This window comes from Syngnathus acus, chromosome 21 (assembly GCF_901709675.1).
Source record: "Syngnathus acus chromosome 21, fSynAcu1.2, whole genome shotgun sequence".
Taxonomy (NCBI): Eukaryota; Metazoa; Chordata; class Actinopteri; order Syngnathiformes; family Syngnathidae; genus Syngnathus; species Syngnathus acus.
In genome coordinates, this window is record NC_051105.1 from 14,704,180 (window position 1) to 14,721,954 (window position 17,775).

The window sequence follows — 17,775 nt, forward strand, 5'->3', positions numbered from 1 at the left end:
GGGTTTGAACCTACAACCTCCCAGTCTCAGGGAGGACACTCTACCACTAGGCCACTGAGCTGGCCAGCTGAGTGTCAAGCAGAATCAGCAGTTCCAAATTTGGGACAGTGTTGTCTCGGGGATGTGATCCTTCTCCATGTGGAGGAGCTCAATTCTATTGGGTTCTTCTGCACGTATGAGCAAAGGATGGGGCGGGAAATCGACAGGCATTTCTTTATTTATTACGGTTTGATAATTGTTTTTCTTACATTTGATGACATTAAAAGTTTTTATCCGAGCCTAAAAAAGCTCAATGCGAGTCTTATTCCAGACTCTACCTCCAGTGGACCCCAGGTGAATTTAATCTGAGACCCCTGATCTACAGTCTGACCCTAACTTGTGGTCATGAACTGTGGGTCTTACAATATTTTGTACCAAACACGTAAACGTAATTTTCAAAGAAAAGTTACTTTTTATAGATCAAGATGAATGCATATAAAAAAATCCTACCAAACACAAAATGATTCCATGTAATTGACATTTATTATCATGGCTCATCCAAAGAAGTAAAGAAATGAAAAATACAGTCAATTCATTTAAACAAAGCCATTATAATTCAAAACACTTATTTTCTGGCCTTCTTGCCTTTGTTTTTCTGTTCCATTTTCCTCTTCTGTTGCTGTTCCTCCAATCGTTGCTGTTTCTTTTCCATGTACACTGTTATGTTATCAAAAGTCACCTTGTGCAGATGTTCAAAACGGCTAACTCCCCTTGTGGAAGCTGTTAAGAAAACAGAAGATTGCTTGTAAGAACCTTTGCAATTAAATTATAGTGAGAGGTGAAAGAGAAATTGGCTGTGATTTTAAAGACTGAACATTTTTTTTCCAATTACCATATTTTCCAGACTATAAATCAAAAAATGTTTTCAGTTTGGCCGGGGGTGCGACTTATACTCAGGCTCAACTTATATGTGAAATTATTAACACATTATAACTTGATCATTAACACATTATTTACTTACTAGTAGTAGATACCATTTCACGTCATTTTCAGACTAAACCGCATGAGGGCGCTCTAGGCCAGTGGAATAATTACAACTGCAACTGATGAGTCTGAATCCATCCACTGACTTCTGGAGTCGGCGGAGTTGTTAAGTGACACAGAGGACGAAGATTTCAATAGATTTAATAATTGGGAGTGACACGGATGGTTTGATAAACTTGTTATTTATGTTATTGTTATTTGATAGGTATATAGTTTATATATAGTTATATTGGCCCGTGGAATAATTGGAACCGCAACTGACGAGTCTGACGTCAGCGCTGCATCCACTGACTTCTGGAGTCAGCTGAGTTGTTTATAAGTGACAGAGGATGAAGATTTCGATGGATTTAATAATTTGGAGTGACACGGTTGTTCGATAAACTTATTTATGTTATAGTTATTTGATATATAGTTTATATATAGGCCTGTAGAGTAATTGGAACTGCAATTGATGATAAAATCCGACATCAGCAGCGCATGTACTTCCGGAGATAACATCGGCGTTTTTTTTTTAAGTGACACAGAGGACAAAGATTTAGATGGATTTAATGATTTGGTGTGACACGGATGGTTTGATAAACTTGTTATTTATCAAGTTATTTGAATCTGTTAATATGTCACGTCAGGCACGTTCTCAGTTCCTCATTTGTGTTTATGTTACATTAGCATACCGTATCTTTTAGCCTGTTATTGCCTATTCATGTCTGTTCTTGGTGGTGTATTTTGTGTTCAGTTCCCCCAAAAATGCGACTTGTACCCCGGTGCAACTTATATGTTTTTTTTTCTTCTTTATTACCATAATGTCTGGACTATAAGCCTCACCTGATTATAAGCCTCACCAGCAAAAATTAGGGGAAAATCTTGTTTTTTTCATACATAAGACGCACTGTACTACAAGCCGCATGTGCCCGCGAGTTATTTACAAAGAAAGACGGTACACAGAAAGAGTTTTCAAAGTTTTAATAACATACCTTAACTTTTCTTCCAAACAATGCCTGTGACGCGGCAGTAACACAGCAGCAACACGGAAATAACACAGCACTAATAGGGCTGGATAAATTTTTTTTATGCATTTCTTCTAGCATTTTCCATGATGAGTGTCTGTTCATGCTAATTTTATTCATGCACAAAGCACTAAGTTACATTAAAATAGCGAGCTACACATATGGCTCCAGAGTGGACATGACCGGGAAATAAATAAAAGGGTGACGCAACAAGATGTCATCAACAATAGCCCAGTGCCCCCTAGTAACCGGAAGAAACCTCTACTGTGCATGAGCAGCTGTAGTTCCTCCGTTAAGAGCCAAATTGATTGTCTTTAACTTAAAAGCGGCATCATATGCATTTTTATTGTCCCCCATAATGAGGGTTTGCGTATAAAAGCTTCCTTTCTTCAGTAATGTCCGTCTTGATCTCGTGCTGTCTCTTCTTTGTGTCAATTATACGGCACTATTTGCCCGGTGGCTGGACATGCGATCAACACATCACTCTTCACCCCAGTGACAGTGTCACATACGTATCCCTCTCTCTACACCAACGATCTCTCCTCAGGTGACTCTCCTGTGAAGCTCCTGAAGTATGCAGACGATACCACGAAGAATCCATTTTCCTCCGCGACCGCATGCCGACGTCATTGTGCAAGTTTAAATATGACTGATTTGACAGCACGTCGAATGTCCCTTTTAAATTGTTTTTCTCCATAAACTATGATACAATTACACTCGTCACTCCGCTACAATATCCTCACACAATTACGTTATGGGGTGTGCGTTCGAACAAGACGATCGTGATAACATGACGTGCGTAACATGTGATGTGCGACAGTAACATGTCGCATCGATGGAGCGTCAATTGACGCACCCCGCTGTTAGAGGTATATCAAAACAGCCGCTGTTCTAGTGTTAATTAAGAACACCAGTGAGATGCAGGTATTGCATACTACATAAGGAAAAATGGGAAGGGGGGACCCACGTTTCCCTTTCGGGCTGTGCCCGGCCGGGCCCCATGGGCGAAGGCCCGGCCACCAGACGCTCACCTTCGAGCCCCGCCTCCAGGCCTGGCTGCAGAGGGGGGCCCCGGTGACCCGCGTCCGGGCGAGGGAAAACGAGATCCATTTATTTTTTTCATCATAAGGGGCTAATGTGAGCCGTGCTTTGTCTGGCCCCTCACCTAGGGCCCGTTTGCCATGGGTGACCCTACCAGGGGCATGAAGCCTCAGACAACATGGCTCCTAGGATCATAGGGGCAAGCAAACCCCTCCACCACGATAAGGTGACGACTCACGGAGGGGATAAAAATTAAATTTGGTGTTCAAAAAGTATTTTTTCAAACTTGAGTCTTGAAAAAGAGGGGGCCGTCTTATAATCAGGGTCGTCTTATATTCGGGCCAATACGGTAATAGTAATGAGTTTCTGAACGGTCGGAGTGAACATGCACGCTCATAATGCGCCCAAGAAGCTAACTAGCGCGATAGCGCGACACAGAACACCTGAACTGCTAAACGACTTATCCACCCACAGGTGGACTGTCAACTGGTCAGTTAACTGAACACCACTCTTTTCTCCTGCGTGAGTATGACACACGGGCACTTCGTTCGTTTACATCAAACGTTTTATTGAAGGCATTTTCTATTGATATTGATCACGTGTCATTCAGGATATCTATCTTGAATTATTGCCTAGCCCTATATCCGGGTCAAATATATGCAATCTGGCTGTTCAGATGGCGGTCGCATGGCAAAAGATTCGAGGACCACATACGACAGTGACCCAGGTTGGATTTAAAAAATAAATAAATCGTAATTGAGCTGTTCAGACTGTCACTGAGGGTAAAAAAAGAAGATACAGGTTGCATACGGGCAAAAACTAAGAAAAAGAAGCTTGTTTGCATTGAACAAACTGCGGGACATTATGGACAATGCCAGCCAGCCTCTGCACACCATCATCATCACTCAGAGGAGCCTGTTTAGTGGGAGACTGCTCCTTCGCAAGAGTAGGATCAACAGACTGCTGAACTCCTTTGTCCTTCAAACCATAAACTGTATAATTCCTCACTTGGGGGAAGGAGGATAGGAACAGGAACATAGGGAGACCTCATATAATTTGCAAATATCCTTCAATGCTATTTATTACTCGACAATTTATTACTCAACACTTTATTTACTCAACGCTTTATTTATTACTCAGCACTTTATTACTCATGCAATACAGTAATCCCTTGTTTATCGCGGATAATTGGTTCCAAAAACCACCCGAGATAAGTGAAATCCGCTAAGTACGGTCACCCTCTTATCTGTACATTTTTTGTGCGTCAATAAATGTATATGAAACCATTTAAGTGCGTAATTTATTATTAGAACATTAAATAATTGTTTCAAACATGTAAATAATACATTATTAGTATAAATAACATACAGAAAATGTTGCATAATTATTGAAAATATAAATATTATACGTGTATGCGTGTAACATGTTAACAAGAAGTACTGGGCAGGCTAACGAGTTAGCGGAAAGTTGCTAATCCGCGATCGTGATAACGCGTGAAAACGGACCCCTAAAGGAATGTAAACGAACATTTGGAGCAATAACACATTGTCCTAAAGGTTAGACACATGTAATCGTTCATTTCTCTTGTTAGAAGACCCACTTACATCGTCAATGACTCCTGTGCCACTGTAACCGACATCTGCGCACAAACGTAAAACAGGAAGTGGTATCGCCTGAAAACAACTTTCAAAATAAATCACCCTACCTCAAATCAAAACACAGCTGAATAACAAATAACTTGGAGAATTGTTTACACATACTGTAAATATGTTTTTAGAACAACTTTTATTATTATATTTTTTATAACAAGGTACAAGTCAAAGTCAAAGTCAAAGTCAAAGTCAGCTTTATTGTCAATCCCTTCATATGTCAAGACACACAAAGAAACCGAAATTCCGTTTCCTCCATCCCACGGTGACGAGACATACAAGTAGGCGACACAAAACAAAAACAAGAAGGCACAAACCATAAATAATAAATAAAATAAAATGAGCGATGAATAAAAACAGACCAATAACCCATTGAATATGAGGGGCAAAACCGAGCCAGTGAGCATACAGCAAGAACAGGACGCTACGCTGAAAGGGGGAGCGAGTTCAGGATCCTAACAGCCTGGAGTACGAAGCTGTTGGAAAGTCTGGTGGTGCGGGAGCGCAGGTGTACATACCGTAAATATGTTTTTAGAACTCTTTTATTATTATAAAAAAAATTCTATAACAAGGTACAACATTGTAAATATGTTTTTAGAACTCTTATTATAATCTTTTTTTGTATAAAAAAAGGTACAAGTGTACCCACTGCAATTGTGTGGGCACTCCTTGCCTTCTGCTGGCGTGTGGGCAAGTTTCGTGGCATAATTCCTCAATTTAGAAGTTTTATTTTGACTTTTAATTTTTTTTTTTTTTGGAAAAAAAATTCCGCGATGTAGTGAAACCACGATAAACAAACCGCGATGTAGGGAGGGATTACTGTATTCTCTTTTGCACTGTTAGAATAGGCCTCTGGCACATGTACCGTATTTTCCGCCCTAAAAGGCGCACCTAAAAACCTAAAATTTTCTCAAAAGCCGACAGTGCGCCTTATAGTCCAGTGCGCCTTATATATGGATCAATTGATGAATTTGTTGATCCATACTGGTTGTACACAGTGCTCTGCCAAAATGTTTCAGTACGTTTTAGTACGACTAGTAAATTACAAGGTCGCATCGCTTCCCAACATTACGGTAACTGTAGTCAGGGGGCGTCACCGAATAGCTGTTGTACCCGCGAGGCTATTTCATTTCAAAATAGGCTGCTCCGTTAATGTTTCGAGTAAATTTACGGATTGATATGGAAGGGAAACATAGGTAAGCAGTACCAATGTGTTAGATCGAACTTTAGTCAGTTCCGATCATTTTATAGGAGATCGTTTGAGAAACGCGATTGTTTACACTTTGCTGAGGCTCATGGGAGATTGCGAGCTGAGGCTCGTGGGACTTTGCGGATGGCTAATGCTATGACGATAGCTGCTATACGTACCAGGCTATTTCATGTCAAAATAGGCTGCTCTGTTAATGTTTCGAGTAAATCTACGGATCGATATGGAAGGGAAACATAGGTAAGTAGTACCAATGCGTTAGATCGAACTTTAGTCAGTTCCGATCATTTTATAGGAGATCGTTTGAGAAACGCGATTGTTTACACTTTGCTGAGGCTCATGGGAGATTGCGAGCTGAGGCTCGTGGGACTTTGCGGATGGCTAATGCTATGACGATAGCTGCTATACGTACCAGGCTATTTCATGTCAAAATAGGCTGCTCTGTTAATGTTTCGAGTAAATCTACGGATCGATATGGAAGGGAAACATAGGTAAGTAATACCAATGCGTTAGATCGAACTTTAGTCAGTTCCGATCATTTTATAGGAGATCGTTTGAGAAACGCGATTGTTTACACTTTGCTGAGGCTCATGGGAGATTGCGAGCTGAGGCTCGTGGGACTTTGCGGATGGCTAATGCTATGACGATAGCTGCTATACGTACCAGGCTATTTCATGTGAAAATAGGCTGCTCTGTTAATGTTTCGAGTAAATCTACGGATCGATATGGAAGGGAAACATAGGTAAGTAATACCAATGCGTTAGATCGAACTTTAGTCAGTTCCGATCATTTTATAGGAGATCGTTTGAGAAACGCGATTGTTTACACTTTGCTGAGGCTCATGGGAGATTGCGAGCTGAGGCTCGTGGGACTTTGCGGATGGCTAATGCTATGACGATAGCTGCTATACGTACCAGGCTATTTCATGTGAAAATAGGCTGCTCTGTTAATGTTTCGAGTAAATCTACGGATCGATATGGAAGGGAAACATAGGTAAGTAGTACCAATGCGTTAGATCCAACTTTAGTCAGTTCCGATCATTTTATAGGAGATCGTTTGAGAAACGCGATTGTTTACAGAGGGCTCGTTGGTTATTGGCTAGTGGATGCATACCGCAACCCTAGTCAACCTCAGTTTGTTGCAGTATAGCTTCTATTTTATGCGCCTTATAATCCGGTGCACCTTATATATGGACAAAGTTTTAAAATGGGCCGTTCATTGAAGGTGCGCCTTATAATCCGGTGCGCCTTTTAGGGCGGAAAATACGGTAATTAGCAAGGTGGCTTGAGCTATGCCGTTAGCTTGCTGTGACTTTTCACTTGTTTTCACTGGCTTTCCCTTCTCTCTGATACTCTTTGCACATACACAGGAGTTGATCTCAGTTGAGACTGCAAGGTTACACATTATTACACAGGCTAGGTAGAGTCACCCCCTTGTAGGAAGGCGGCCAAGACTAGTAAAAGAAGGTGGGGGTTAGACCTTCTTCCGCAATCTCGCAGAGAAGGCTCCACAGATACTATGAATCGATCTTTCTGGCATACATTAAATAATTAAACTGACATGGCAGCCTCCTAATATTGTACGTTCCGCACTATAAGGCGCACTTAAAAAGTTAAAATTGACTCAAAAGGCTAAAATTTACTCAAAAGGCCACAGTGCAGCTTATAATGCAGAGCACCTTATAAATGGATCAATTGATGAATTTGTTGATCCATATTGGTTGTACACAGCACTCTGCCAAAATGTTTATCACTGTCACTCGCTTTTTTGTTTTAAATTAAAAGTTTACGACCATCAAAAATGAGTGGGGTTGCTGGACCAAGTAATAAGCCAAACGGTATCACTTTCATCCCATCGCTTGATTGACATACAAGTAAGCTTATCGGGAGGCAATCACAGTGAACCGCACCCCCCCACCGCAGTAAGTTTGGCTGCGCATACGCAAGCCCGGCACCAAAGCTAACAAGCTAATCAACGCATTACACATCAACACACGCACTCACTTTTTTCTTTTAAACTAAAGAAGGTTTATGACCATCAAAAATGAGTGGGGTTGCTGGACCAAGTAAGAAGCCAAACCGTATCACTTTCATACGGAATGGGAGTTGGGACTATTTTTACCTCATTGACGGGGTTGACATTCCCTTTAGCAGCTCCGTGGATGCAGAAGGCAACCCTAGTCAACCCCAGTTTGATGCAGTAGCTTCTGTTCTATGCGCCTTTTCATCCGGTGTGCCCTATATATGAAATAATTTCTAAAATAAAAAATTCAATGAAGGTGCGCCTTATAATCCAGTGCCCCTTATAGTGCAGAAAATACTGTATTTACTATTAGCATAGCGAGCATTAAAGATAAAGTACTGGGACAAAATCTAACAAATGGTGCCATGTCCCATGGTCTTGTGCTCGCTTTTCCTTCAGCGCCGCTGAAATTTCAACAATTCGACTAGGCCCAAAAACAAGGTGAGCAGAATACCTTCTTTTGATTGAACATCTTCTGCCTACCCCTAAGGTAGATTGTTGAAATTTCTTAAATTGGATCAGCTGTTGAAATTATGAAATCTACCGTAGTAATTTAATATTGTGTGAAATGTGCTAAATACCACAAAGAACTACTAAATCTACTAGAAACTATCTATTAAATCTACTGTAGTAAGTTAATATTGTGTGAGTTGTGGTAATTGCAATAAAGAACGAATTTTATGTTTTTTTAAAAGTGTTGTGGCCACTGTGTGGGGTCACGATTGAGCACTGTGTGAGGGCAATTTCCAGGCCTAAAGTGACGGTGGGAAGTGGGAGTCATGGTGACTGTTAGAAAAATGTATATATATATGTTATCATGCGTTCTCTAATCAATGCTTCACCGCAGTATTACTGCAATATATGCTTGCTGTTTGGCCTTGCTGTTTTTATGATGTACCACAGAAGAGAAAAGTTACGGCTGGGTCAGGAGAGAGGTTACAGCTGGGTCAGACAGGACCAGCTGACAACTCAGCAAAAAGAAGACATCTACCGAGACAGTTCCTTTCTAACAAAGACCACTTTGTTAAACAACATGCCTCATTGCTGTCTTGCACCTCAGATGAACCTACAAGTGACCATCATTGTCAGGGTTTTCCAAACTATCTTAATCGTAGGATTATGTCGGAATGTATGTATCCAGTAATAAATAACCTAGCTTGTCCCATTCTACACAATGTCGTAAAGCATCCCTTGCTATGTTTTGACTAGAGGTCAAAGGTTTTCTTCTCTATCCAGGCCACTCAAATTCCTCTTCCCACATGTTCTTATCAGTATGTAAACACCTAGTGATTTCTTCCTTACGAGGCAAAGCCCACATGCGTTCCCCCTCCTCTTTTAGGGGCTTTTGTCTCACGATTTGTGGGTAGGGCAAATCCCAATAAAAAGAGCGGGAGTGCATACAGATATTTAGTGTAGTGAGATTGTTGTGAAGCTATCTGTACTGCACTCCTCGCGAGAAAAGACTTAATATTCTGTCTCACTTGTGGTTTGTTTGCTGTTGCTCTTCTCTTGAAATTTGTTCGGTCAGCGAAAAAACCTAACAGAAATTGGGGGCTCGTCCGGGATCTCGACACACCTGGCGGTTCCAGCGGACTCTTCGACGCAGGCGAAAATCCTCGGCCGAGGTAAACAAAAGCCCTTTGACGGGACTGTCTCGATCAGTCCGGCTGGACACCGGGAGGGTTGACGAGATCTTCCGAGGAGGAGAATCAGCAGACCGTGAGTAGGAATATTAATTCTACTAAAAAGGAATGAATGAGCTGTGACAAGAGGTCACTTAATACGAGCAGTGACAAGAGGTCACTTAAAAAATGAATGAGCGGTGACGAGGTCACTTGAGCGGTGACGAGGTCACTTAAAACGAGCAGTGACAAGAAGTCACTTAAAGACCTTGAGAATTCTAGACCCTATCAAGTGCAATTAGAAACAGTTAAATTCCGCAGGGGCGGTGTGGAGCCCCCTAACTTTTTACGTTAGTTAAATTCCGCAGCAGGAGTGCGGACTCCTCTGTTATTAAAAATCGCGCGTGGTATGCTTGTGTACGGTTTGACTGAGAGTGATCTCATTTGAGCGCTCCTCTATATAAACACACAGGATTGTAAACAGTGGCTTTGTGTGGGTGCAGAGGCAAAAACTCTCCGCTCCCTTCGGGGAGGTGAAAGGAGACTTACCACACATCGAACTTTTAACCACTGTCCTGTGAATAAAGTTGGTTTTAGGACACTGTAGGTGCCATTCAAACTACCAACTCCAAAATTTAGAAAAATAAACCATGGGAAATTTAGATAGTAAGCGAAAGTCCCTACCCCGACATGAACTACAATGCAAAGATTGGAAAATAATTGAAAGGCAGGATCCCGACCGACTTAAAGAAAGATTTCGATAAATGGGTTAAAAAATATAAATTTGAGGGAGAACTAGAAGAAGTACAAGAGCGGGAAGAGAAAACACATGCTACAAATTCAAAACTAAAGATCATAGACATAAATCATGCCCTCCATGCGGAAAAAGTAGTAATAGACAAACAAAAACGAAAACGAATGAAAGCTACAAAAGACACTTTTCTGGTAGACCAGGATAGTGACACTTTTTACCAAAATGCAGGCAGAGGACAGAAAGGCCAGAGAGGGCGAGCAATGTCTAACAGAGGAGGCTTTAGAGGCCGAGGGAGAGGAGTTGTGCAACCTCCAATAGAATGCTGGAATTGCGGAGAAAACGGTCACATGGCACGTGACTGCACAAATTAACAAAGACAGTTATGATTAGGCCAAAACCAAATCAAATCAGGTTTCCATGTAATGAAGTGGGAACCTGGCTGCCAAAATTAAAGAGTAATTAGCTTAAATATACAGGAGATATTTGTGTTAAAGGGATAAAGTAAGATAAAGAAACACTGAAGTTAAAATTGGCTAAATAAATGGAAAATAATTACAAATAGCTTCTAGAAGTAAAATAAAGAATAAATCTGACAAGTAAGACGAGCAAAAAGGTGTTCTTAGTGGGATCTATGTGGTCTTATACGTATGTTGTGCGTCATCCTTTTGTGTTGGTGTGTGTGCGTGTGCGCGCAGAGGATCCTCATGAGTGGGTGTGTATATGAGTGTGTGTGTGAGTGAGATGTGTGTTCTATGAAAGAAAAATTGAAGAAAAAGGGAAGTGAAGAAAAATCCAAAGAGAGCTTGTTGTTGCATAGGCAGGAAGATGATGAAACGACATCAGCGCGGCCTCGCTTGAGGGCCGTAGCTGAGGGTGTGGACAAATGAGACAACAAATGTTGTGTAGAAGACATTGAAAGATGTCGAATGTGAACATGACAAAGGGCGCAACAGCAAAGCTGGCCTGCCCTTTGAGAGGGTGAGACTGATAAGCGTGCCTGCGCTCGCGCGTTGTCGCGGGGCGGGGCTGTGCGCGTGGGCCTTTGCTATGCTCGTGTGGGCGGTGGGCCGGCATCATGGTTGTTGCAGGAAATGGCCAGCCTGTGACCAATCAACATTGATGCTGCGCCCCCCCTCGCACGAGGGGTGCTATGGCTGCGGGCGAAGCAGGGAAAGTGCGAGTTTCTCAGAGAATGTTTGAATATTTGAAGCAGGGTGATGCTTAAGAAAGATGTGACAATATTTGCATGAAGGATAATAGGCACTGATGAGAAAAGGAGTATAACCAAAACGTCAAAACAGAGGATGACGTTGGCGCAGCGTTGTTTGTTGGTATTGTTTGTGAGCTGTGTCTCTGTTGTTTTTGTGTTGTCTGTGTGCTGTCAGTGTTGTGTGTTAAAATTGGCTAATGTAGGTGCACAAAAGAATTTGCTAGACTGTAGTCTATCTGATTTGCACCGCAAAACAAAAGCAATTTTGTGAAAATAAGAAGAAAAGAAAGGCAAGCAATTTTTTTGTGGGCAGAAACTGGTCCACACTGCATTAATGCCTAGCCCTGATGAAACAAAATTTGAGAGATGGAAAGAACTTGCTTTCTGGAATTGGATGAAGCAAAATTATTAAATAACATTTCAAAGCTAAATTTAGAAGAAATAGTCGATTGGTTGTGTCAAGACTACACAAGTTTTTACATTTGAGAATAAGAGAGTGATTGAGTTAGTTAAAGTTAAGAAACAACAACAATTGACTATTATATTAATTTACTGGCGGTTATTTTGTTGGTTTTTATCTTTTTATCTTAATTGGTTTGACACCTTGAGGGAGAAAAGATTAGGATGTGGAACACGGGTTGAGACAACCAGTTACACACGCAAAGCATGTGAGCACTGGGACACTGAGAAGCATTTTGAAAGGTGTCAAATTAAATGAAGATGAAATCATATGTAGTAATACAACACTTTACTACATATGGATGCTCTAAATCATACAATTGAGTAAAATAAAACATACATTTTGATTTTCATTCAAATTGCTAAGATTCTTGTGATAAACAATGAGAGAATGATTGAAAGGAAACTACAAGGAACTACAACTAAGCTAGTTGTGGAAGCAGTCCAATTGCCACGAAAAATAGCTATATGCACGTGTGCAGGGCACACATGAGACTGATAAGGTGCCAAGAGGTAACAAGCTTGCGGACGGAACCGCATAGCTGTAGTGCAAAAGACGCTTCAAATTTTGTACACACAAGAAGCAGATTAAATTACTGAAACGTTTTTAAAGATGTGCAGCGACAAAGTCCATAGACTGAAATTCGATTATGGACGAAAAGAGGGGCAAGAGTGGAGAATGGTATCTATAAATGACCAGAAGACTGACCTATCCTACAAAAAGCCTATATAAATGGGCAGCAATATTGAGCCATGGTGTGTGTCACATGGCTCAAGAGGAGGGATAGTGGGGCAGTTCATTCAGCTTTATACAACATATGGATTTGATTCATATTCAAAACATTTATAAAACAAAATTTTTGTAGAGTTTGTTTAACATGTGCTAAACACAATCCACAGGGTTATAATGCCTGGTCATAATAGATGCATTCTCAAAATGGTTTGAATTGGCTTCAACAAAAACACTGAATGCCTTAACAGTGGAAAAAAAACGTTATGTAAAGAAATAATACCGAGATATGGGATTTCGGAAATTAATTCTCATGACAGGACTGGTATAAAGTGTGAAAATGTGCATGGAAAAAAGTGGAAGATCATGGACAAAATGTTTAGACCTGGTCAAACTGTACATCAATATTACAAGTACTGTGGGTTTAACCCCGTATGAAAAATTGTTTGGGCGACAATATAGATTACCATGTTTCAAAACCAAGTGGGATACTAAGGATGATTCAAATTTGGCATTTACATTTTATATTTATAATTAATATTTTAAAGGCAAAAAGAACAAAGCACGTTCTCATTAAGAGCATTGAAAACGAAACACTGGTGTTCTTCCAAGGGGGAAGGGCCACATTGAATATTGATAATTACATCAACTGCCATTAAAATAGCAGAAAGGTCAGTTGAGGTGGTCCTAGCAAATTACAAAAGGGTAATTTCTTTTGAGGTAACGTTCAATCGGAAAAAGTGACCCAAAGGAAGCCTTACCTCTTAGAGAAATGCCGGGAACAAGAAAATGGAACAATGACGTTATTGCATGTAAGGTGGCTATCTTTGTTGCCATTTTGTTAACTTCAGCAATATGGTATTTGTGGGAACTAAGTCATAATGAGTAGGGGAGAGATGAGTGAACAACTTATATTGATCACTCCCAAAAAACAATGCTGCATTGTAGCAATTTAAAAGATCAATTTGACCTTTGCAGGATGATCTGCTGTGTCGGATCTGGACTGCAATGAAAATATGATGTTTATATGTGTACTTTGTCAACAACCGCTGTAGATGTTAAAGAATGGGATGATTATATCTAAAACGAATGTGGATAATTTGTTTCAGGTAACTATAAGAGTTGCTGAAAAACGAAACAATTGATTGCTAATGGCAAAACAAGCTGCAAAGACAGAAACAAAAAGTGAATATGTCATATGTATGTATTTGCGACCGATTCTTTATGTTGTATCGTTGCCATTGACCAAAGATTGTGTGACATCTGTCACATCTACTGATTGTGAAATGTGTGACAGAGCATTCTATATAGTAATATCCATTGAAAAAAGAAAAAAGAAGCCATTGCTTTCAGAGAATGTAGTCAAGCTAAATTGTATATGTATCAACATGCCAAGATCTGGGAAAAAGCTGGAAAAACAAACAAAATGTCTTTAAATTTGAGAGTCGACGATGATCTGACTGAAATTGATGCAATCAGAGTCCCCAGAGGAGTTACTGATTAATAAGAATTAATTGACCAAATTGTAGCAGGATGGGAGTCTTCCATTTGCTGGTGGTGTACGATGAACAAAAACGTCGACATGATAAATTACAACCATTGCAACATGCAGAAATTGCGCAAACGGACACAAGTGGGACTTGAGGCAGTGCACGGACAGCTAGCCACGCCTTCCCTAATGTCAATCCAGAACCGCAATGCTCTTGTTATGTTGGTGTCTGAGAAAGGAAGGGTCTGCGCAATGTTCAGAGAACAATGCTGCACCTTCATCCAGAACGACACCGCCCCTGATGGGAGCCTGACGAAGGCGATTGCAAGCTTGCAATCCCTCAAAACGAGGATGAAAGAGCACAATAAGTGGATGACTGCTTTTGGGAAGTATAAAGCCCTTGTGTCCTCAATTACTGCTATACTCACCTTGTGTGGTTGTTGTTGTATTCCATGTCTCCGTGCTCTGTTTAATCGTCTCATCACTACAGCAATATCGCCCATGGAAGACAAGATGGCCGGGGTATGCCTAATGTCTGAACGCCAGCATGTTGATGATAACGATGATGATGATGGAATTTTTGCACTTGGGTTTACAGACTTCTTCCCAGATCTGGGTGTTTCCGAATGATAATATCGCAACGTTTATCCTTTCTTGGTGTAAACTTATTTGTGCTCATAATTGTGATCCTACGGCTGAAAATCTTTTTGAAGTGGCCGCTTTTAGGTGATAAGATGGTCTCTGAGAACTTATGATACACAGGAGGGAATTGTTAGAAAAATGTATATATATATATGTTATCATGCGTTCTCTAATCAATGCTTCACCGCAGTATTACTGCAATATATGCTTGCTGTTTGGCCTTGCTGTTTTTATGATGTACCACAGAAGAGAAAAGTTACGGCTGGGTCAGGAGAGAGGTTACAGCTGGGTCAGACAGGACCAGCTGACAACTCAGCAAAAAGAAGACATCTACCGAGACAGTTCCTTTCTAACAAAGACCACTTTGTTAAACAACATGCCTCATTGCTGTCTTGCACCTCAGATGAACCTACAAGTGACCATCATTGTCAGGGTTTTCCAAACTATCTTAATCGTAGGATTATGTCGGAATGTATGTATCCAGTAATAAATAACCTAGCTTGTCCCATTCTACACAATGTCGTAAAGCATCCCTTGCTATGTTTTGACTAGAGGTCAAAGGTTTTCTTCTCTATCCAGGCCACTCAAATTCCTCTTCCCACATGTTCTTATCAGTATGTAAACACCTAGTGATTTCTTCCTTACGAGGCAAAGCCCACATGCGTTCCCCCTCCTCTTTTAGGGGCTTTTGTCTCACGATTTGTGGGTAGGGCAAATCCCAATAAAAAGAGCGGGAGTGCATACAGATATTTAGTGTAGCGAGATTGTTGTGAAGCTATCTGTACTGCACTCCTCGCGAGAAAAGACTTAATATTCTGTCTCACTTGTGGTTTGTTTGCTGTTGCTCTTCTCTTGAAATTTGTTCGGTCAGCGAAAAAACCTAACAGAGACCTTTGTGTGAGGCCATAATTGACCACTGTGAGGTCAATCCACTTCTATCAGTGACGGGTGGGAAGTGGTGGTCACGGTGTGATGTCATAATTGACCACTGTGTCAGATCAATCCACTTCCTGCAGAATTTTATTTGTTCAGTGACCACTGTGTGAAGTCACAAAATTGACCGCTGTGTGGGGTCAAGGTGAAACTTATTGCTAAGGTGTGAGTTTGACTGAGAAACTCAAGAAAGTGTGTGGAACAGACAAAAGATGACAAAAGAAAAACTGGGTGACAGACCCGCCATTGATTCAATGGACGCCAAGGACCAAGTTGTGTTGACGTGGATGGGCCATTTGTTGCGGATTTAGTGATAGTCCACAGCAACATAGATTAGGTAATGATTAGGCAGGCCATCGACAGACTATTATGTTCCATTGAGACAGATGGGTAAGACTCAGATAACCTTTTTGGAAAATGATGCTGCATACATATAGTTTGTGAGGACAGGAGGCCGTGTGTCTGACACGGTGGTCTGCAGCACAGGAGCTCCACAGGGGACCGTCCTGGCCCCCCTCCTCTTCACCATCTACACAGCTGACTTCACCCACCACACATCGACCTGCCACCTCCAGAGGTTCTCGGACGACTCCGCCATCGTCGGTCTCATTAACGACGGAGACGAGACGGAGTACCGAGGACTGAATCACAGATTCGTGGACTGGTGCCAGCGGAACCGCCTCCAGATTAACTCTGGAAAAACAAAGGAGCTGGTGGTGGACTTCCGCCGGCGCAAAGACCCCCCCTCGCCGGTGAACATCCAGGGAACGGACGTAGAGATTGTGGAGTCTTACAAGTACCTGGGTGTTCACCTGAACAATAAACTGGACTGGACTGGTAACACTCAGGCCCTATACAAGAAGAGCCAGAGCAGACTCCACCTGCTGCGCAGATGAGGTCCTTCGGAGTGAGGGACGGCCTCCTGAGAACCTTCTACGACTCTGTGGTGGCGTCCGCCATTTTTTATGGGGTGGTCTGCTGGAGCAGCGGCATCACTGCAGCGGAGAGGAAGAGGCTGGACAAGGTGGGCGAAGAAAGCCGGCTCTGTCCTCGGCTGCAGTCTGGACCGGGTGGAGGTGGTGGGGGAGAGGAGGATGGTGGCTAAGCTGTCCTCCATCATGGACAACGTCTCCCACCCCCTTCATGAGACTGTCAGAGCCCTGGAGAGCTCCATCAGTGACCGGCTTCGTCACCCACGATGCACCACCGAGAGGCATCGCAGGTCCTTCCTCCCTGCTGCCATCAGACTATACAACCAGGCTAAATCACTGTAGCTAACGGACAATAATTACGTGCAATAATAACGTGCAATAACCGTGTGTAAAGTCATATGTGCAATATCTGTCTACCTCATACTCTTTCTACCTGCTTTTGCACAGTTTTTCCTTCCCTTGCACTATTTTTTTTATCTAATAATTCTTATCTCCACTGTATATTGTGTATACTGTGTAAAAGTGTATTGTGTACATACTGTCCATATTTTTTTAAATTATATATATCTTTACTTTTTTAAATCTTTTACCCCCTTCCCTGCATGCGTGTGTGCGTGTATGTTAAGTGTACTGCTGCTTACACAGGAGTTTCCCCATTGAGGGAATAATAAAGGACTATCTTATCTTATCTTATACTAATGTTGCATTGGGAAATATGCATACGTGGCTATTAGTATAACAAGTGGATTTGTAACAAAATTAGTGAAGTTGGTAAGAAAAATTGTGATCGTGACTACAAGGACCTGTGTTTGTTGATAGAATAACTGCTCAAAGAACAACTAAAATGAAGCATACAGTACAGTAATCTCTCGCTACTTCACGCTTCACCAATTGCGGCCTCAGTGCATCGCGGGTTTTTATGAAAACAAATAATGCGGATATATTTAGTGCATCGCGGCTTTTTGCTGCAACATTTGGAGCGCAGGACTTTGTCTGCCCATATGACTTTACAACACACTGTAAGAGCAGTTCTAAGCATGCTTTATCTCAGCGTGCCA

The 17,775-nt window shown here is 41.5% G+C and overlaps 1 protein-coding gene across 4 annotated transcripts in view; it reads right to left on the minus strand.

Moving 5' to 3' along the window:
• Positions 1-503: 503 nt before the first annotated feature.
• Positions 504-17,775, minus strand: part of wdr4 (WD repeat domain 4) — a 103,566-nt gene continuing 86,294 nt past the window's right edge. For all 4 annotated transcript variants that reach the window (XM_037280664.1, XM_037280663.1, XM_037280662.1 and 1 more), the window contains one exon: positions 504-759. In XM_037280664.1, coding sequence (XP_037136559.1) covers positions 605-759 — 155 coding nt within the window. In that variant the 3' untranslated portion in view covers positions 504-604. The remainder of the gene's footprint in view (positions 760-17,775) is intronic.